Source organism: Hemitrygon akajei, chromosome 5 (genome assembly GCF_048418815.1).
Source record: "Hemitrygon akajei chromosome 5, sHemAka1.3, whole genome shotgun sequence".
Taxonomy (NCBI): domain Eukaryota; kingdom Metazoa; phylum Chordata; class Chondrichthyes; order Myliobatiformes; family Dasyatidae; genus Hemitrygon; species Hemitrygon akajei.
This window is the reverse complement of record NC_133128.1, coordinates 98,238,232-98,259,976: the sequence shown is the minus strand read 5'-3', so window position 1 is coordinate 98,259,976 and position 21,745 is coordinate 98,238,232. Positions and strand designations below refer to the sequence as shown.

At 44.3% G+C, this 21,745-nt stretch overlaps 1 protein-coding gene across 1 annotated transcript in view; it reads right to left on the bottom strand.

The window, feature by feature from the left end:
* The window catches only part of adcy5 (adenylate cyclase 5), a 416,408-nt gene that overhangs the window by 137,846 nt on the left and 256,817 nt on the right, over positions 1–21,745 (bottom strand). Inside the window, exons 8-9 of the mRNA XM_073046122.1 lie at positions 18,135–18,276; positions 10,780–10,905 (exon numbers count right to left, since the gene is read on the bottom strand). Coding sequence (XP_072902223.1) covers positions 10,780–10,905; positions 18,135–18,276 — 268 coding nt within the window. The remainder of the gene's footprint in view (positions 1–10,779; positions 10,906–18,134; positions 18,277–21,745) is intronic.

Here is a 21,745-nt window from a genome sequence, read left to right as displayed (position 1 = left end):
CATTTTGTTTGAAAGAGTTTTATAGAGGCCCTTCAGCCTAAATGGTCCATGATGCCCAAGATATCCACCCAAGCAAACCCATTTTCCAGCATTTGGTCTGTAGCCTTCGAAACCTTTCCTATCCAAATGTCTTTTAAGTATTGCGAACCTATCAGTGGATCAAGGTGTGAAGTAGAAAGCCCAAAGGAGTTGAACAGGCTTTTGTATCTTCTGCCTGTCAGGAGAAGGGAGAAGAGAGAATGTTGATGGTGGGACGGATAACCGATTGTTCAGACGCAGGATGCTGCCTGGTTTAGAGAGTATGGATTATGATCAGAGATTAAGGGATCTAGGGCTTCAGTCTTTGGAGAGGAGGAGGATGAGAGGAGACATGATAGAGGTGTACAAGATATTACGAGGAATAGACAGAGTGGACAGCCAGCGCCTCTTCCCCAGGGCACCACTGCTCAGTACAAGAGGACATGGCTTTAAGGTAAGGGGAGGGAAGTTCAAGGGGGATATTAGAGGAAGGTTTTTCACTCACAGAGTGGTTGGTGCGTGGAATGCACTGTCTGAGTCAGTGGTGAAGGCAGATACACTAGTGAAATTTAAGAGATTACTAGACAGGTATATGGAGGAATTTAAGGTGGGGGGTTATATGGGAGGCAGGGTTTGAGGGTCAGCACAACATTGTGGGCCGAAGGGCCTGTAATGTGCTGTACTATTCTATGTTCTATGTAAGTGTAGACTGTTCTATGTTCTATTAGCGCAGGAACATGATCACTGCACTCTGTTACTGCTCCGGAAGTGTTAAAGAGTTAATCTATCTGAATGCTGGGAGAGGGAAAGGTTAGATTAATCATCGTAGGCTAAAGGGCATTAGCTTGTTGCACTTTTCTACATTCTATCCACTGTCGCCTCAGAACAACAAACTCTACGTCCTGTATAATAAATCTGATTCGGGGTCACATGAGATTAAATGGCGCTGGGATCAGGGCTGCAGAGACTGTTTTGTCTGTTCACACAAGTAGGGGTAAGACATTTATCGCTTCTGGTGGTGACTCTCTCACATTCCAGTCATGCCTGTGAATCCGCTCGGTGGTGCTGCCTGTGAAAATCTTACTGAACAGCAGTGAACACTCAGCTATCGCATTGTGGTTGTTTGCTGAGGTAAGTTTCCACGGCAACATCTAGATAAATGAGTCGTTTAAAAAAAATGGAACCACATCATTGGCACACAGGATCAGAGCTTGTTAAACCTATCACCCGGTTACCAAGGAATGCCCAGCTCTTGGTCAACCGTGATTTACAAAAGAAATCTGGAAACACCCATCAAACCAGGCAGCATCTGCAATGTACATTCTCCCTGTGACCACGTGGTTTATTTCAGCCCAGCACATTCAGAGTTCAGACTTCACTTCCAGCACTGCCTGTAAAGAGCGTGTACGTTCTCCCTGTGACCATGTGCTTCCTCCGGATGCTCGGGTTTCCTCCCATACTTCAAAGATGTACTGGTGAGTAGGTTAATTGGTCATTGTAAATTGTCGTCCTATTAGGCTAGTGTTAATATAGTTGGGTTGCTGCATTGTGTGGCTCGTTGGGAAGGAAGAGCCTGTTCTGCTCTGTATTTCTAGTTCAATTTATAAAGTTCCACCCCAGATCACAAAGCACAAAAACCATGGGCAGGACTGTAAAGGGGATTGGTAATGTAAACTGTCTGTAGCTGCAGTACACGTCAGATTAAGCAAGGGTACTCCTATAATCCCTCATCTGGGCAGCACGAGAGCATGGTGGTCAGCACAATCAACTCACACGGCCAGAGATTATTGATCAGGGTTCAATTCCTGCTGCCGTCTGTAAGAGCTTGTACATTCTCCCTGTGACTGTGTGGGTTAGTGACCTGTGGGCATGCTATGTGTGGTGACATTTGCAGGCTGTATCCAGCACATCACAAATAATGCATTTCACTTTATGTTTCAACGTGCACGTGACAAATAAAGCTAATCCCTTGGAGTACCAAGGGATTTCTTGGACCACAGGGTACAGCCTCAGAACGGAGGGACATCCATTATCTCTTTGGAGACACAGCACTGAATCAACTCTTCCAGTCCAGTCCTTCAAGCCACACCACCAAGCAACCCCCAGCTTAACCCTAATCTACAATGACCAATTAACCTACTAACCGGTACATCTTTGGACTGTGGGAGGAAACCAGAGCATCCAGAGAAAACCACACACAATCAACTGGGAGGACGTACAGACTCCTTGCAGAGGATGCTGGGATTGAACTTCAAACTCCGGCGTCCCAAACTGTAATAGTGTTGCGCTAACTGTTAACTACCGTAGCACCCACCAACATTTAGAACAGAGATATGCAGGAATTTCTTTAGCCAGAGGAGTAGTGAATCTGTAGCATTCATTGCCACAGGCAAAAGTGGAAGCCAAGACATTAGGTATAATTAAAGCGGAGGTTGATAGCTTCTTGATTAGTTAAGTTGTCAAAGTTATGGGCAGAAGGCAGGAGAATGTGGTTGAGAGGGATAATAAATCAGCCATGATGGAAAGCTGGAGCAGATTTGATGAGCCCAATGGTCCAGTTCTGCTCCATGTCTTATGAACTTTGGTGTCCAGGTCCTTAGCTCCCTGATGGTAGCAACACAAGTGGAGAGGGTACTAAAGGTGTACACTATGCTAGCCAGTGCATTGAGCATAAGAGTCAGAAACTCATGTAGTAATTAAACTTCAGTTGGGTTGCATTTGTAACATAGTGTTCAGTTCTGGTTGCCCATTACAGGAAGGATATTGATCTCGTTTTTCATGCAGAAGAGGATCTTTGGGATGTTGCCTAGATTAGAGAGCATGAGCTAGAAGGAGAGGTTGGACAGATGAAAGGTTTTGGCCCAAAATATCAACTCTTTATGCCTTTCCATAAATGCTGCCCGACTTACTTGCATGATTTTCTCTGGATATAGAAGGCTGAGAGAAGATTGAGAGAAAATGTTGAGAGGCACGGATAGACAATCTAGTCAGAGTCTATATCCCAGGGCTAAACTGACAAGTACTAAAAGGCACATCTTTGTGGATGAGAGAAGGAATGTTTAACGGAAATGTGTGGGGTAAATACTTTACACAGAGAATGATAAGTGTCTGGAACAAGCTGCCAGGGCTGGTAGTGGAAGCAGATATAATTGACTGGTTTACAACGCATTTAGACAGGCACGTGAACATGGAGGGACATGGATCATGTATAGGCAGATGGGATTAGTTTAATTTGGCAACGTGTTCAGTACAGACAGTCGGTCAGAGGGCTGGTTCCTCTGCTCTACTATGTGCTATGCAACACTTTGGGTACTGACTATTTTTTGGAACTAGCACTACATCGAACAGTCAATGGGAGTCCTGCGCTGTCAGTGTCCATCTGTTAGGTGAAACATTAGAGCTTGGCCCCTTTGCTTTTCTCAGCTGGAATGTAAAGGATCCCATTTCACTGTTTTTACGAAGTACAGGGGATTCGGCCTTGTTCTGATGAAAGAACGCCAATCTCCAGATGCTGGGATATGCAGACAGTTCAGTGCTTATTCCCCTCCATAGATGCTGCCTGCCCTTCTGAATTCCTCCAGCACTTTATGCGTGTTTCTCTGGATTTCCAGCATCTGCAGAATCTCCTGTGCTTATGATTTTAACCAGGGATTTGTCAGAGAAGATGAACAGTGGAGGGTGGGTTAATGGAAACACTGTGCACAAGTCAGTCACCTCCTGGCATTCAGCCCCTCTGCATCCTAACAGTCACCCAAGGAGAAGAGTGGGTATGACACATTTAGTACCAAACACGAGGCAGAAGTTTGTGTTTGCAGAGAAACAATGTTAACATTGAAAGAATATTCATGGGGCATCTTGGTAATGTTCCCTTTCTAGTCTTTGAAGTATCCCTGATATTAATTGCTTCTAACCATGGAAGCCAATGGCATCCTGACTTTGGGAATTATCTTTTCAAGTAAAGAACATAGAGCAGAGAGCAATACACCACAGTACAGGTCGACCTTTTTATGTACAGTGGTGCTAGAAAGCTTGTGAACCCTGTAGACTTTTCTCTGTTTCTGCATAAATATGACCTAAAATGTGATCAGATCTTCATGTAAGTCCTAAAACTAGATAAAGAGAACCCAATTAAATAAATAACACAAAAAAACATTAAACATGCTCATTTATTTCAGAAAAATGATCCAACATTACATGTATTTGTTGGAAAAAGTATGTGACCCTTTGTTTTCAGTAACTGGTGTGACCCCTTCTGTACAGCAATAACTTCAACTAAACATTTCCAATAACTTTTGATCAGTCCTGCACATCAGCTTGGAGGAACTTTAGGCCTTTCCTCCTTACAAAACTGTTTCAACTCTAGGATGTTGATGGGCTTCCTTGCATGAACTGCTTGCTTCAGGTCCTTCCACAACATTTCTATAGGATTAAAGTCAGGATTTTGACTTGAACAATTCCAAAACACAGATTTTCTTCTTTTTAAACCATTCTGTTGTTGGTTTACTCTTTGGATTCATTGTCTTGTTGCATTATTGAACTTTAATTAAGCTTCAGGTAATGGACCACTACCCTGACATTGTCCTGTAAAATGTCTTGATAGAATTTTGAACTTATTGTTCCCGCAATGATTGCAAGTTGTCTAGGCCCTGGGGCACCAAAGCAGCCCCAAACCATGATGCTCCTTCCACCATGCTTTACAGTTGAGATGAGGTTTTGGTGCTGGTGTGCAGTGCTGTTTTCCCTCCAAACATAGCAATGTGTGTTTCTGCCAAAAAGTTCAACTTCTGTCTCATCTGTCCACGGACCATTGTCCCAGAGGCGTTGTAGAATATTCGGGTAGTTTTTTGCAAACTTGAGACGTTCAGCAATGTTTTTGTTTTGGAGAGCAGTGCGTGGAGTCTTGCCATGAACACTATTCTTGTTGTGTTTTTCTTATAGTGGACACATGAACAGACACTTTAGCAAGTTCTAGAGATTTCTGCAGGTCTTTTGCTGTTACCCTTGAGTTCTTTTTCACCTCGTTCAGCATTGCACGCTGTGCTCTTGGTGTGATCTTTGCAGGATGCCCACCGCTAGGGACAGTAGCAACAATACTGAATTTCCTCCATTTGTAGACAATTTCTCTTACTGTGAACTGATGAACACGCATGTTTTTAGAAATGCTTTTATAGCTTTTTCCAGCTTCATGTGTCTCTACACTTCTAAGGTCCTCTGAAAGTTGTTTTAATCGCGGCACAGTGCACATAAAAAGATCTTTCTTGAGAAGAGTAGGCTCTGTCAGTAACCTGACTTTGTGTGTCTTTTTTTATAGGGCAGGGCACCTCTACAGCCCACACCTCCAATCTCATCTCATTGATTGGAACACCTGACTCCAAATAGCTTCTGTATAAGGCATTACCCCAGAGAGTCACATACCTTTCCCAACAAATACATGTAATATTGGATCATTTTTCTCAATAAATAAATGAACAAGTATAATGTTTTTTGTTATTTTTAATTGGGTTCTCCATATCTAGTTTTAGGACTCATGATGATCTGATCACATTTTAGTTCATATTTATGCAGAAAGAGCAAAAATTCTACAGGTTCACAAATTTTCTAGCACCACTGTACTCTAAGATCATTCCATCCCTTCCGTCCTGCATAATCTTCAATTTTTCTGTCATCCATGTCCCTATCTATGATTTTCTAATGTGCCTGCCTCTACCACCACTTTCAGCAGGGTGTTCCATGTACTCTTCACACTCTGAAGAAAAACTTAACTCTGACATTCCTCTACACTTCTCGCCAGTCACCGTAAAATTATGCCCATTCAAATTAGCTATTTCTGCCGCACGAAAAGGTTCCTGACTATCCACTCGATCTATGCCTCTTAGATCCTGCACACCTCTATAACATCACCTCTCAAACTCCTTCACTCCAAAGAGAAAAGCCATAACTTGCTTCACCTAGATTCACAGACACGTCCTCTAGTCCGGGCAGCATCCTGACCTTGGGATTTATTTTCTTAATAAGTCCTCTGACCATAAAGCTCATTCTTAAAATCTCCTTGTGGCCATCCACTATTTTCTATTGTGACTCAGCTGGACATGTTCCAATGAAATGTCCTGGGATATTTATTGTCTTAAATGAGCTATTATACACGTCAACCCTTGGCTCATAAAAATTCCCACTATAATTCCACTTGTGTTATCCCACTACAGCAGTTTCATGATCATAATGTCAAAGTCCCTATTTCTGAAGTCCTCTCCTAGCACCAGTGTTCATAGACATTGCTGAGCTGATCTGTTAGACTGAACGTCAATAATCCCTTTCTTACTCGTAGCTCTGTTGTCAGCACTCTGGACTCTGAGTCAGAAGGTTGTGGGTTCACGTCCCCCTCTAGAGACTTGAGAGCAGAAAAATGAGTTGATTCATGGTAGCACTGAGGATGTGCTGGTAGATGTGAAAGAAATGTAGACGATTGCAAAGGCCAAGAGAGCTAACTCCTGCAATCTGCGAAATATTACTCAACCAAGATTACTTGAATTTGCTTGGAAGGGCTGCTGCTTCACATTAAAAAAAAATTTAGAGATACAGGCCCTTCCAGCCCAACAAGCTTGTGCTGTCCAATTATATCCATATGATCAGTGAGCTTATAGACCCATACGTCTTTGGAATGTAGGAGGAAACTGGAGCACTCGCAGAAAACCCGCGTGGCCATAGGGAGAACACACAAGCTCTTTATAGATAGTAGCTGGCCCTATTATATAATGTTACGTTAACCACCATGCTTCCATAATGCTGTGCACCTTCAGTGATTCAGGTTCAATCCTGACCTCTGGTAATCACGGGCGCTAGCCTCCCTCCCCACCAGTACGGACATGTTCTATAGGCGATGCCTCAGGAAGGTGGCCTCCATCATTATGGACTGTCACTGCCCTCTTTTCATTTGTACTATCAGGGAGGAAGTACGAGAGCTTGAAGACCCACACTCAATTGATTAGGAACATCTTCTTCCCCTCTGAATGGACCATGAACCCATGAACACCACCTTGCCTTTTAGAATTAGAGTTAGAATTTATTTAAATCTTACATCCATCCCACAATGTAAGGGAGTAAAAATCTCTGCGTTATGACTCGGTTGCAATGTACAGACATTGAATTTAAAAGTCTAATGGCTTGTAGAAAGAAGCTGCCCTGTAGCTTGTTGGTCCTGGCTTTAATGTTACAGTACCGTTTGCCAGACGGAAGCAGCTGAAACAGTTTATGGTTGGGGGGGACTGGTGTCCCTGATCTTCCAGACCTTCTTTCTGCACCCGCTGCTATAAATGTCCTCAGTAGAGGGAAGTTCACATTCACAGATGTGCTGGACTATCTGTAGTGCCCAATGCTGAACTCTGCAGTGCCCAGTGAGCAAGGTTGGTGCAGTTCCCGTACCAGACGGTGATACAGCCAGTCAGGATGCTCTCAGTGGTGCCCCTGAAGAAGGTCTTGAGGATTTCCCAACTTCTTCAGTTGCCTGAGGTGGAAGGGATGCTGTTTTGCTTTTATTGCCCCAAAGCCGGTGTGTACAGTCCAGGTGAGATAATCGGTGATGGGTACACCGAAGAACTTGAAGCTACTCACCCTCACAACTGCAGACATTGATTGGGGAGAGCCTTTCTCCGTTCCTCCTGTAATCCACAATCAGCTCTTTTGTTTTTTGGATATTGAGGGAGAGGTTGTTTTCCTGGTACCACTGGGTCAGGGTGTCAAACTCTCCTCTGTAGGCTGTCTCATCACCGCTAGAAATAAGGCTGATCAAAGTCTTGTCATCTGCAAATTTGATCAGGACACAACCCTGGGGAACACCTGTGTTGAGGGTCAGAGGTGAGGGGGCCCATCCTTACTACCATTCTGATAGGAAGTCTGGGATCCAGTTGCATAAGGCGGGGTGCAGGCTGAGGCCTCTGAGCTCCTTGTCATGTCTGGAGGGAATTATGGTGTTGAATGCTGAACTGTAGTCCAGGAACAGCATTCTCACATAAACATCCCTTTTCTCCAGGTGAGTGAGGACGGTGTGTAGTGCTGTGGCTATGGCGTCATCGGTAGACTGGTCCTGTCAGTAGGCGAATTGTAGGGGTCCAGTGTGGGTGGTAGTATGCTGCAGATGTAGTCTTTAACCAGTCTCTCAAAGCATTTGCTTATAATTGAGGTGCCAATTGTTCAGGCATGCTACCTTGGTTTTCTTACGTACAGGAACAATGATGGATGATTTGAAAAAGGAGGCACTACACACTGGGAGAGGGAGAGATTAAAAATGTCCATAAACAAACCAGCCAGCTGTTCTGCACACACTTTGAGGATGGCCCTGGGATGCCAACTGGACCCGCTGCCTTGCAGCTGTTGACTCATTGGAATGTCCTACGTACCGCTGCCTTAGAAATGACCAAGGAGCAGGTCTTGTCGGTGGCTCTCCTCGGGGGTTCATTCCTATCATCCTCAGACTGAGCTTAAAAAACATTTAGCTCGTCTGGGAGCAAGGCGGCAATGTTGGCTATACAGCTGCGTTTCTTCTGAAGTCCGCGATGGCATGCAGTCTTTGCCCTACGCTGCATGTGTCATTGCCACAGAGTTGTGACTGGATTTTGTCCCTGTGTTGCCGTTTTGCTACCTTGATGGTTCTGTGTAAATCATTGTGGTACCTCTTGAGTCCCTGCTGGCCTCCGGAGGTGAAGGCTTTATCCCTCATACTGAGAGCAAAACACACTGAACTATTTATCCAAGGCTTCTGGTTTGGACAGACCCAGCCCAATTTTTGCATTGCTTATTTTTAAAAATATTTGTTATTGTAATATAGCAATTTTTAATGTTTTGCACTATACTGATGCTGATTCTGGTAAAGTCTCAGTGGAGTTTCCATGTTCTCCCTGTGACAGCATGTGTGTCCACTCTGGGAGAAAGACTCTGACTTCCCCTCACACTCAGAAAACCTGGAGGTTTTGTAGGTTAATTGGCCACAATATGTCGTCCCTAGTGAATGGTAGAATATGGTGCAGTTGATGGGAATGTGGAAAGAATAGGCCACAGGGAAAATTAGTGGGGGAAGAGGTTTGTTTTATGTGTCAGCATAGAGTGGATGGGCCAAATGGCCTCCTTCTCTACAGTATAGTAATATGGATATTAGTGAGTACATTATGTCTGTAGAAACATTTCAAAAGTACTTCAAGATGCAACAGTTGTTATGATAGCTGCTACATAAGTACAATATATACACTCAGTTGCCATTTTGTTAGATACAGCAGTGGAACCTGGTGTGGTCTTTTGCTGTAGCCCATCCACTTCAAGGTTCAACATGATATGTATTCAGAGATGCTCTTCTTCACACCACTGTGGTAGCACATTTGAGTTACTGTCACTTTCCTGTCATCTTGAACTAGTCAGGCTATTCTCCTCTGACCTCTCTCAACAAGGTATTTTTGCCCACAGAACTGCCACTCATTGGATGGTTTTGCTTTGCATACCATTCTCTGTAAACTCCAGAGACTGTTGTGCATGAAAATCCCAGAGGATCAGCAGTTTCTGAGATACTCAAACCACACTATCAGGCACCAATAATCATTTGATGGTCAAAGTCACTTAGATCACATTTCTTCCCCATTCTGACGTTTGGTCTGAACAACAGACATCACATCAGACTTCCAATATAACTCGGAGTCCTGCCATGTGCAGAAGTTCGCTGATGACACGGCCATAGTGGGGTGTGTCAGGAATGGACAGGAGGAGGAGTATAGGAAACTGATACAGGACTTTGTGATATGGTGCAACTCAAACTACCTGCGTCTCAATATCACCAAGACCAAGGAGATGGTGGTGGACTTTAGGAGATCTAGGCCTCATATGGAGCCAGTGATCATTAATGGAGAATGTGTGGAGCAGGTTAAGACCTACAAGTATCTGGGAGTACAGTTAGACGAGAAGCTAGACTGGACTGCCAACACAGATGCCTTGTGCAGGAAGGCACAGAGTCGACTGTACTTCCTTAGAAGGTTGGCGTCATTCAATGTCTGTAGTGAGATGCTGAAGATGTTCTATAGGTCAGTTGTGGAGAGCGCCCTCTTCTTTGTGGTGGCATGTTGGGGAGGAAGCATTAAGAAGAGGGACGCCTCACGTCTTAATAAGCTGGTAAGGAAGGCGGGCTCTGTCGTGGGCAAAGTACTGGAGAGTTTAACATCAGTAGCTGAGCGAAGGGCGCTGAGTAGGCTACGGTCAATTATGGAAAACTCTGAACATCCTCTACATAGCACCATCCAGAGACAGAGAAGCAGTTTCAGCGACAGGTTACTATCGATGCAATGCTCCTCAGACAGGATGAAGAGGTCAATACTCCCCAATGCCATTAGGCTTTACAATTCAACCACCAGGACTTAAGAACTTTTTAAAAGCTATTATTAATGCTTTTTGAGATAGTGATTTAGATGCATATCATATTTTTTACTGAGTTAAGTATTGTATATAATTAGTTTTGCTACAACAAGTGTATGGGACATTGGAAAAAAAAGTTGAATTTCCCCATGGGGATGAATAAAGTATCTATCTATCTATCAAATGAACCTCTTGACCATGTCTGCATGCTTCTATTTATTGAGTTGCTGCCACATGATTGGCTGATTAGATGTTATCAAGCAGGTGTAAAGATGTTGCTAATGAAGTGGCCACTAAGTGTATACAAAAAGTATTACAATATATAATCTTTTTCCTTCCGCATTGATGATTAGACAGTGGGCTGTTTTTCCTTACCATTGTCTTCATCTCTTTGGAAATGTGGTTGTAGAACTGACGCTCCACGTTCCATGGCGAGCCAAGATTGGATATCGAGTTAGACCGTGTCCGGTTCAGTTTCGCTATCATTGCTTTCTCTTCCTTCTGCAGTGAAAATAAAGCAGGGACAGCATTAGTCTCAACAGGGAAAAAGATGCTGGCGGCAACAGAGATCATATCAAATTATAGGGTCATAAGACAATACTATAAGATTAGCTTTATTTGTCACATGTACATCGAAACACTGAAACATACAGTGATATACATCATTTGATTCAAATCAGATCAGTGAGGATTGTGCTGGCTAGCCCCCAAATATCACCATGCTTCTGGCACCAACATAGCACACCTACAACTCACTAACCCTAACCGTACGACTTTGGAACGTGGGGTGAAACTGCAGCACTCCACGGAGGAAATCCACGCAGTACAAACTCCTTATAGATGGTGGCGGGAATCGAACCCCGAATGGTGATCGCTGACACTGTAATAGCGTTACACTAACCACTACACTACCACTTATACTATACAAAAACAGGCCCTTCGGCCCAAACTGTCCATCTGAGTTAGTTTGCCCACATTTGGTCAATATCGCTTTAAACCCTTCCTATCCACGTATCTGTCCAAACGTGTTGTAGCTGTCTCAACTACTTCTGCTGGCAGCTCTTTTCATATAGCCATCACCATTTTCAGGAAAAAATTGTCCATCAGGACCTTTCTACACCTCCCTTTTCCCTGGGAAAAAACTATCTATGCCCCTCATGATGTTATACACCTTGAAAAGATCGCTTGTTAGTCTCCTGTGCTCCAATGAATAAAGTCCTAGCCTGTTTCTTCACCACTCTCAGAGGCCTCAGGAACTTTCAGCAGCATCCACCATCCACTGTCTGGGACATGCCATTGTTTGCATTACTACCATCAGGGAGGAGGTACAGCAGCTTGAGGGTCCACACTCAAAGTTTTAAGAAAAGTTTGGAGATTACCCAGACACAATATGAGATGTTGCTCTTCCAACCTGAGAGTGGCCTTGTTACGACATTCGAGGAGGCCATGGACCAACACGTCGGAATGGGAAGGGGAAGTCAAATTGAAATGGATGGCCATTGGGAAATCCCGCTTGTTTTGGTGGACAGAGTGAAGATACTCGATGAAGCAGTCCTCCAACCTACATTGGGTCTCACTGATATAGTGGAGGCTACACAAGGAGCACAGGATACAGTAGACAAACCCAACAGACTTACAGATGTATGTCCGATGGCATGAACAGCAATTTGTCTTACTGCCAGTAATTCTCCTCAATTCCTCCCTCCTCTATCTCGATTCCCCATTTTGGCTCCCTTTTCTTCTCCTCACCTGCCCATCTGTGTCCCTCCCCTCTCCCTTTCTACCAAGGTCCAGTGTACTCTCTATCACATTCCTCTTCTTCAGCTCTTTACCTCCTTCACCTATCACCTCCCAGCACCTTACTTCATTCCTCTCCACCACCCACCCACCCTTGCCCTCAACTGGTCTCACGTATCACCTGCTAGTTTGTCCTCCATCCCCTACCCCCCCCCCCCCCCATTCTTATTCTGGCTTCTGCCACTTCTTTATCGGTCTCAGCCCAAAAATTGTCGGTTTCCCCTTCGCAGATGCTGCCTGACCTGCTGAGTTCCTCCAGCATGCTGTGTGTGTGTATTGCTCTGGATTTCCAGCATCTGCAGAACCTCTTGTGTTTGTACTCAGCGACAATAATCCTGAGCTGAGATGAGAGGGTTGAAAGGACAAGTAGTCTCCCCAACACTGAGACTGATTGTGACAATGCCTTAACCTTGGTCTGCACTGTCATATGGAGAAGTTTGTTGACATAGCCAGTAATTCTCAAGGAATTCCCTAAGCGATTCCTTCTCACCCTTACTGCCAGATGGCTTGCCTAAACAGCAATTGCTCTGATCTTCTGCCAAGTAATGTTAGAGTCCACTGGGTAAATTCCTAGCCTCTGATCATTCATGTTAAAATTCACTGGGATTGGATTAGTTGGAATGGTGATGAATTAATTAGTACTTCTGCCTGATCACTCTAGGGACCAGGGTCTGAAACCTATCTCGGGTGCTGCTGGTGTGGAACGTGCACATCCTCATTGAGACTGGACAGTAACTCAGCGTTTTACCACACTAGCAATCTGGGTTCAAATCCTGCCGCTGCCAGTAAGGAGGTTGTACATTCTCCTCGGGACTACGTAGGTTTCCTCTGGCTGCTCTGGTTCCAAAGACTTCACGGCTAGGGGTATTAAGTTGGTTATGTTGGCGCCAGAACTATGGAAACGCTTGCGGGCTGCCCCAGCACATGTTGTTGCTGATGCAAAATGACATATTTTATTGTAAGTTTCAATGTGCATATGATAAACGTTGCTCATCGCTCATTGCCACCACTGAAAGGCCAAGATAGATTGGAGGTGGAGAGGATATTTCCTATAATGAGGGAGTCTAGGACCAGAAGGCTCAGCCTCAGAATAGGACATCCCTTTAGAATAGAGATGAAGAGATATTTCTTTAGTCAGAGAGTGGTGAACCTGTGGAATTCATTGCCACAGACAGCTCTTAAGGCTATGTTATTGGGTGTATTTAAAGCGGTGGTTGATAGGTTCTTGATTAATAAGGACTGCAAAGGTTACGGGAGAAGACAGGAGAATGGAGTCGAGAGGGATAATAAATCAACCATGATGGAATCGTGGAGCAGATGCGATGGGCTGTATGGCCTAATACTGTTCCAACATCTTATGCTCTTCTGAGCTTCTCCCAGATGCTCCAATTTCCGAAGAGTTTGAAGAGCTTCGTATTCATCCAAGTTCTCTCCAGATCTGCTTCCATTTGTTCCACCACTGGCAGCTGAGCCTCCGGAATTCTCAGTTCTGGGATTCTCAACTTAAGCTGCTCTACCTCCCCTCTGTGCACACCACACTCCAACTAAAATACACTCCTGGAGATGGAGACAGGGACTCCTCAATTTCAGGTAAGATGGTGGTTCGCTTTGTCCAACAATTGGTGCAAATGTTTTTCTTGTGATCACAAGACCCTGTTGGACATGGTTGCCACAAGATTCTGCAAGTCCATTTCGTTAGTTCATTGGCAAACCCGATGGTGTGGCCACGGTTGTTGCGTGGACCAGGCACTGACATTGCAGTGTTGCATGTCACTGCAAGGGGAGGAGGTGCCACAGGCGATGTGGGGAAGAACAGAGACATGGCAGGCATGCTGAAATCTGCACTGGGGTAGAGGCTGGCCCTGCAGACCAGCTCTCCCACAGGTGCTGTTCTCTAGTGTTCGCTCCTTGGAAAACAAGCAGGACTGCTTTCGTCTACAGCTGCACTAATACAAGATAAGGGACTGCTGTGTTCTTGTTCCTGCAGAAATGTGGCTCCAGGACAACATCCCATGTGCCATCGATCTTCAGGCTATGACACTCAGGGCATTGTGCTATTATTATTTTGCGACTGTATGTGCTATCGTAACTATATGTGGTGTGTGCATTGTGTGACTATATGTACAGTGTTTTGCAACTTAGTCCCGGAGGAACAATTTTCGTTTAGCTGTATACATGACAAGCATGGTGAATGATAATTAAACTTGAACTTGGATCTTAAATATGCATGGGTATTTAAGTTAATTGGCCACTATTAGTGGCCCCTAGTGTAGGTGGGTAGCAGAACTCAGAGGGGAGTTGATTTACATAAGCAAGTGACTGAATTATCAGAAAATGGAGAATGGATGTGTTGGAATTAGTGTTTCAGTAGGCAACATGGGCACAATGAACTGAATAACCTCCTTCTGCGAAGTTATAAGTTTAAGATAGGCAGAATTCAATGGAGCCGAATATCAGGAGGGGAACATAAAGAGCATTTGCAAACCACTCCATGGTAACAGCCAAGAACTAATTCCTTCCCATTAGTGTCAATCTTCATGGACTGATGCTGTGAAGCTTTATTACCAGCTGGAAACAGGTGCCTGAGTGAGTCATTCAACGTGAACTTTACAAGTGAAAATAAAAAAAACTAAAAATAAAGTCTCAAGAGAGGCGAGGGGATGGGTTTTTGCTTTGCACATTATCTGATCTGTGATAGATAAAGATTTAATTCACTTTCATCGGTGACATTTTCAGCTGCTTGGTATTTGAACAATAGGGGAGACAAGACAAATTGTTTTGGGACTGAGACAATTGCAATGTCACCTTCACAGTTTCGCAAACTACTGCCTCCACCTCAGATACCCCCACCAAGACACAGAATCAGTCACACACTCAGTGGCCACTTTATTAGGTAACTCCCGTACCAAATGAACTTCCCACTATGTTATAGTCTTCTACTGCTGTAGCCTCTCCACTTCAAGGTTTGACGTGTTGTGTGTTCAGAGATGCTCTTCTGCATACCACTATTGTAATATGTGGTTATTTAATACTGTCACCTTCCTGTCAGCTTGAACCAGTTTGTCCATTCTCCTCTGACCTCTCTCATTAACAAGGCGTTTTTGCCCACAGAACAACCACTCACTGGATTCTTTTTTGTATTTCATAGCACTTTGTAAACTCTAATAAACGTTGTTCATGTAAATCCCGGGGGATCAGCAGTTTCTGAAATACTCAAGCTAACCCATCTGGGACCAACAAGCACAATCTGATTTCTTCTCCATTCTGATGCTTGGTCTGAACAACAACTGAACCTCTTGACCATATCTGCAAGCTTTTATGCATTGAGTTAGTGCCACATGATAGGCTGATTAGATATTTGCATTAATGAGCAGGTGTACAGGTGTACCTAATAAAGTGGCCACTGAGGGCAGAATCAGTCACACAGTGTGGAAATGGGCTTGTGGCCCAACTCATCCACAGCACTCAAAATTCCCATCTCAGCTGGTCCCATTTGACCAAACCCTTTCATATCCATGTCCTTGTCCAACAGGCCTGCCTCAATTACTTCCTCTGCCAGTTCATTCTATATGCTGACCACTCCCTGGGTAAAAAATTTGCCCCTCAAGTTCTTACTAAATCTCTCCTCTCCCACCTTAAAACTATGTTTCTTGGTTCTTGATTTCCCCACCCTGAGATACTGTCTGTGTACATTGACCCAATCTTGATTTTATACACCTCTGTAACATCAATCCCTATTCTTCTTCACTCCAATGGAATAAGTCCCAACCTGCTCAACCTCTATCTATAATTCAGTCTTTTGAGTCCTGGCAACATCCTCATAAATCCTGTCAACTCTCTTTCCAGATCAATGACATCTTTCCTAAAGCAGGCTGACTAGAATGGAACACAATATTCCAAATACATCATCTCATACAACTGCGACATAACATCCCACCTTCTATAGTCAGTGCCTTGAAAGATGAAGGCCAGAGAGCTGACATCACCACCCTATCTACCTGCAATGCCACACAGAAGTGGGCATCTGCCTGTTGCATTTATCAAACTAGCCCGGATTTTACTGCTTCCTCGCCAATCGCATGAGTTGCTCATGGCCCTAATGCTTAGTGACCAATCACCCGGCATCCCATCCTGTACTGATAGGTGTCAAAATCTGAATCTCTCAACATCAGGCTTATTATCACTGACAATCTGTTGTTTTTTTGGCAACAGTACTGTGCAGAAAATACTCTAAATTACAATAAGAAATATATAATGTATACAAAATTAAAATATAAAGATAAGTCATGCAAAAGGACAGCAAATACAGTGGGTAGTGTTCATGGGATCATGGACAGTTCAGAAATCTGACGGCAGAGGGAAGAAGCTGTTCCTATAATGTTGAGTGTGTGTCTTCAAGCTCCTGTACCTCTTCCCTGATAGTATTAATGAGAAGAGGGCACGTGCTGAGTGGCAGGCGTCCTTAACTTCGCCTTTAGAAGTTGTCATTGATGGGAGGCGGGTGTCAATTATGGAGCTGGCTGAGTTTGCAACCCTCTGCATATTTTTCCGAAGCTGTGCAGTGGCCACTCCATACCAATCAGTATTCTCTCCATGGTACATCTGTAGACATGGGTCTTTTGGCTGTGTACCAGTGTTTGGATACTTCAGAACTGGTCATGGCTGCACAGAGGTTCGTTGGTCAACTGGTATTCAGGGGGCCAAAGCACGGATCTGGATCTTGTCCACATTTCGTGAAAATATCAACACAGATAGATAGAGTAGTACAGAAATACTACTGTACTATGGCATGCTTGTCTCCATTGAGCAATAAGAGTCATGTTGTAGCTGTAGAAAAGTTTAGGTCAGGCGTACTTGGAGCACACTGTGCAATTCTGCTCGCCCATTTTCTTTTGCGTGACACAGCACAGTAACAGGTCCTTCTGGCTGGACAAGCCCACGCTGCCCAATTACACCCAAGTGACCAATTAATCCACTAACCCGTGCATGGGAGGAAACTAGAGAACCCAGAGGAAACTCACAGAGTCACAAGGAGAATGTACAAATTCCTTACAGAGAGCGGCAGGAATTGAACCTGAGTCTTTGGTGCTGTAATAGCGTTACGCTAACCACTATACTACCATAGAACAGTACAGGACAGGAATGGGGTCTTCAGTCAAACTAATTAAACTAGTAATTGAATGCCTAACTAATCACTTCTGTGAAACAATATCGGTATCTCTCCAATCTCTGCACATATCTAAGAATCTTGTAAATGCCATTATCGCATTTTGAGTGTGGACCCTCAAGCTGCTGTACCTCCTCCATGATGGCAGCACATTCCAAGCACCCACTACTCTCTATATAAGAAACTTGTCCTGCACATCTTCTTCAAACATATACCCTCTTACTTTAAACGGATGCCCTCTAGAATAAGACATTTTGACCCTAGACATTGATTGCCAATCTATTCATCCCATAATCTTAAGAACCTCTTGCAGGTTTCCCCTCAGCCTCCGCCATTCCAACAAAACAACACAAGTTTGTCCAACATCTCCTGATAGCATTTGTCCTCTCATCCAGACAGGTGAACTCTGAAGGGCTGAATGATCTCTTTCAACGCCGGAAATAACTTCATGACTAAGGACACAGTCAATACTAAAGGAATTCTCCATTCCAGAGGGTTGGAAGGTCAGTTAGCAAACGAATATTGTATTGAAACAGATATACATTTGGCAACTGCGAGAATCCAGGGTACAGTGAAGAAACACACAGTGCTGGAGGAACTCAGCAGGTCAGGCAGCACCAATGGAGGGGAATAAAGAATCCTTGTTTCGGGCTAAGACCTTTCGTCAGGACATCATACAGGGGCGAATATGGGCAAGGGTCTGCTACAATAGTCAACGGTGTAGCAGGCTCTATTTACTGATTGGTGTCAGCCCGCTGCGCTTTACCCGTTTCTGGCTGCAGCCCATGATGAGGTAGGTCTCGATATTGTGGTCCTTCAGGTAAGCATTCCTGTCACCGCCGTAACCTGCCTCCACTTCGTAATCCCCGTTAAGGTAGTTTAGCGTGGCTTTGGTAATGTGGATTCTCCTGCAGGTAGAGAGAGAGAGCGAGATCAGTTAAAAAAAATTATGCAGACTGAGAACTTCAGAGACTCATCGAGAGTTATAAGGACAAGCCAGCATACCACAGGCCTACCGTCAGTGCTGAGTAAGTTTACTATAGGGAATTCTGAGGGACAGGAACGAAACACATTTGGAAAGGCAAGGACTGATTAGGGATAGTCAGCGTGACTTTATGCATGGGAAATGTATTGAATAAATTTGTTGTTTGAAAAAGTGACCAAGAAAATTGATAAGGATATGAATTCCTTCTTCTTCAGCCCTTTGCTTTTTCTACCTATCTACCATCTCTAAGCCTCTCATTTTATCCTCTCCCCCACCCACCTACCTTAGCCCCTCACTTGGTTTCACCTATCACCTGCCAGCTTGTACTCCTCCCCCCCACTCCCCTCCCATACCTTCTCATTCTGACTTTCTCCCTTCCTTTTCAGTCCTGATGAAGGGCCTTGACTTGAAATGTCGACTGGTTACATTAGATGAGGAGGAATTTCTTTAGCCAGAGGATAGTGAATCTGAGGAATTCATTGCCAGAGATGAATGTGGAGACCAAGCCATTGGATATGTTTAAAGCGGAGGTTGACAAGTTCTTGTTTAGGAAAAGTGTCAAAGTTACCTTGCCTCCTACATGGCTCTCCAATTTTTTCAAGTTTAAGTTCAAGTTTAAGTTTAATTGTCATTCAACCATACATGAATATCCATGCATGCAATCAAACAAAACAGCGTTACTGGTGCAAAACACAGCACCAACAGTCACACACGGCACAAATCACATATAAGATTGCAAGCACATACAAGGTATCAGTAAAATACAGTCGCTCAAAAAAATATAGTCCAAGTCCCCGAGTCCATGAATGTTGCAGCAATCTACAGTTGAACACAATACAACTTGTCTTCTGCTGAGCAAACAGTAGGGGGCAGCACTGACCCCAGCTTGGATGCTGCTCCACACCAACTCCGGTGGGACGCACCGACTCCAACGCCTCTCTCCTGGACAGATGTCAGCAGGCGACACCGTGGTTTGAGGCCTAGTCCTTGCTACCATGAGGCCATGCAGCTTCCCTACCGTCTGCTCCTGCTGTCCAACAGTAAATCAATGAATCGGACTCGCAGTATTCTACATTAATAATGTCCAAGAGTGTCTTGCAATCACAAGAAAAGCGACTCAAACAATCACATCGACTCCTCCAATGCCTCTCTGACGCAGACGGTAGGACGATCTGCACAAGTCCAGCTCCTTCAATTACTCCGCCATCGAGCACCTCAATGATGGGGTAGAACTGGAGTACTTTAAGGTCTTAATGTCCAGCAGGGTCTTGCAAGCATTAAAAATACATTTATAAAAGACAGCAACATCTCTGGTTGATCCCATAGAGGCTGTTGCAATCAAACGCATCCCCATCTTACGGGAAGTTTCTATCATCCATGTGCCTATCTGAGTCTCTTAAACACCCTAATGTATCTGCCTCTACCACCACCCCTGACATTCCACGCCCCCACCACTCTCTGTGTAAAAAACATACCTCTGACATCCCACCTATACTTTCCTTCAATCACCTTAAAATGATACCCCTCATATTAGCTGTTCTGCCCTGGGAAAAAGTATCTGGCTATCCACTCGAGCTAAGTCTTGTATCATCTTATACACCTCTACTAAGTCATCTCTCATCCTCCTTCGCTCCAACAAGAAAAGCCCTAGCTTGCTCACCCTATCCTCATAAGACATGCTCTCTAGTCCAGGCAGCAATGCGGGAATTCTTTTCTCCCTACAGACGCTGCTCCAGGTCCCGCTCCTCTCATGTCTCCACTCAGAAAGTGTGGGAGAGGAAGTGTAGATAGTCAGTGATTGCACTAGAGGAAGCGAAACAAGAGTGTGAGAGGCAGCCACAATGAGTTTCTCCACCATGGACTCTCTACATCAATTTTCTTGCTGCCTCAGTACAGCAGCCAGTATAATCAAAGTCCACACGCACCCCAGACACTCTCTCATCTCCCCTCTTCCATTGGGCAGAAAATACAGAAGCCTGAGCTAGTGTTTACCTGCCTGTTTTAAGATTTTTGAAGGGTTCCCAAGGACGATAAGGTGGATTTTTGGCTAGCTGCACTGTATTTTCTCTGAGGCTGTCACACTGTGTTCTGCATTTTGCCAGTGTTATACCTTGTACTGTGTGACTGAGGCCCCGGTAGCATAGTGGTTAGCGTGGGGCTATCATAGCTCAGGGCATTACAGAGTTCAGCCCAGGTTTCCCCCTGCTGCTCTGGTTTCCTCCCACAGGCCAAAGACGTGCTGGGTAGGTTAATTGGTCAGTAAAAATTGTCCCGAGATTAGGTGAGGGTTAATTGGGCTTGTCGGGGGTTGCTGAGTCAGCGTGGCTCGAAACCATGCTTATATGACAACGCAAGATTGCATGAACTCGATTTGATGTCATTTCCCCTTCTTTCTTCCTTTCCTTTCTCTCATGGTCTACTCTTCTCTCATATCAGATTCATTCTTCTCCAGCCCTTTACCTCTCTGACCTATCACCTCCTAGCTTCTGATTTCATCCCTCCTCCCCCACCCTCCTATTCTGTCTTCTGCCCCCATCCTTTCAACAGAAGGGCCAAAGCATCAATTGTTTATTTCCCTCTATAGACGCTGCCTGATCTGCTGAGTACCGCCAGCGTTTTGTGTGTGTTGGTGTAAGGGATTGTCCTCGCCTCTCTCTAGAGCTCAGGATAAAGGGAGCTGCCTTGCTGCTATCGATTGATTCTGAGACACGCCCAGTCAGTGAGGATCAATGACTCCAGAAAAACTGGTCATGATATTAAACAGAAGCACGAAAGATAAAGCAGCAACTACATGCTAATTCTGGTGTCTGGAGTGCAGTTCTGTGAGTCTTGTTTTGATCAATTCAGTACAATACTGTTCCAGGGCTGTGATCTGATCCTTTTATATAAAAGAGAATTAAAGCACAAAGCACCAACTATCTTTCAAACTCACTAAGCCGTGACACATTTGGCCCATCGAGTTCATACTATAAATGGCAATTTAGTCCCATTTAGATACTGTATATGTACACATGATAATAAATGAATTCTCCTTTGTGGCCTTGAGAAGTTTTCTGCTTACCAGAATCGGATTTATTATTACTGACAAATATCACAAAATTTATTGCATTGCAGTAGCAGTAAAATGCAATGCATTAAACATTACCAGAGGTTACAATAGAAGAAAAACATTACAAATTAATAACTACAAAGGGCAAACACAGAGCAAAACAGTGAAGTGGTGTTCTGATTTATTGAAGAAGTAGACTGGTCTTTGGATTTTGAGGGAATCACAAGTATGGAGTTAGTTCAGGGAAAGGATTAGGGTGATCTTACTAAAAGGTAGACAAGACTTGAGGGGTTAGAGGGCCTCTTGTTTCTTCCAGACCCTACGTGAATTTGAACACTTCTCA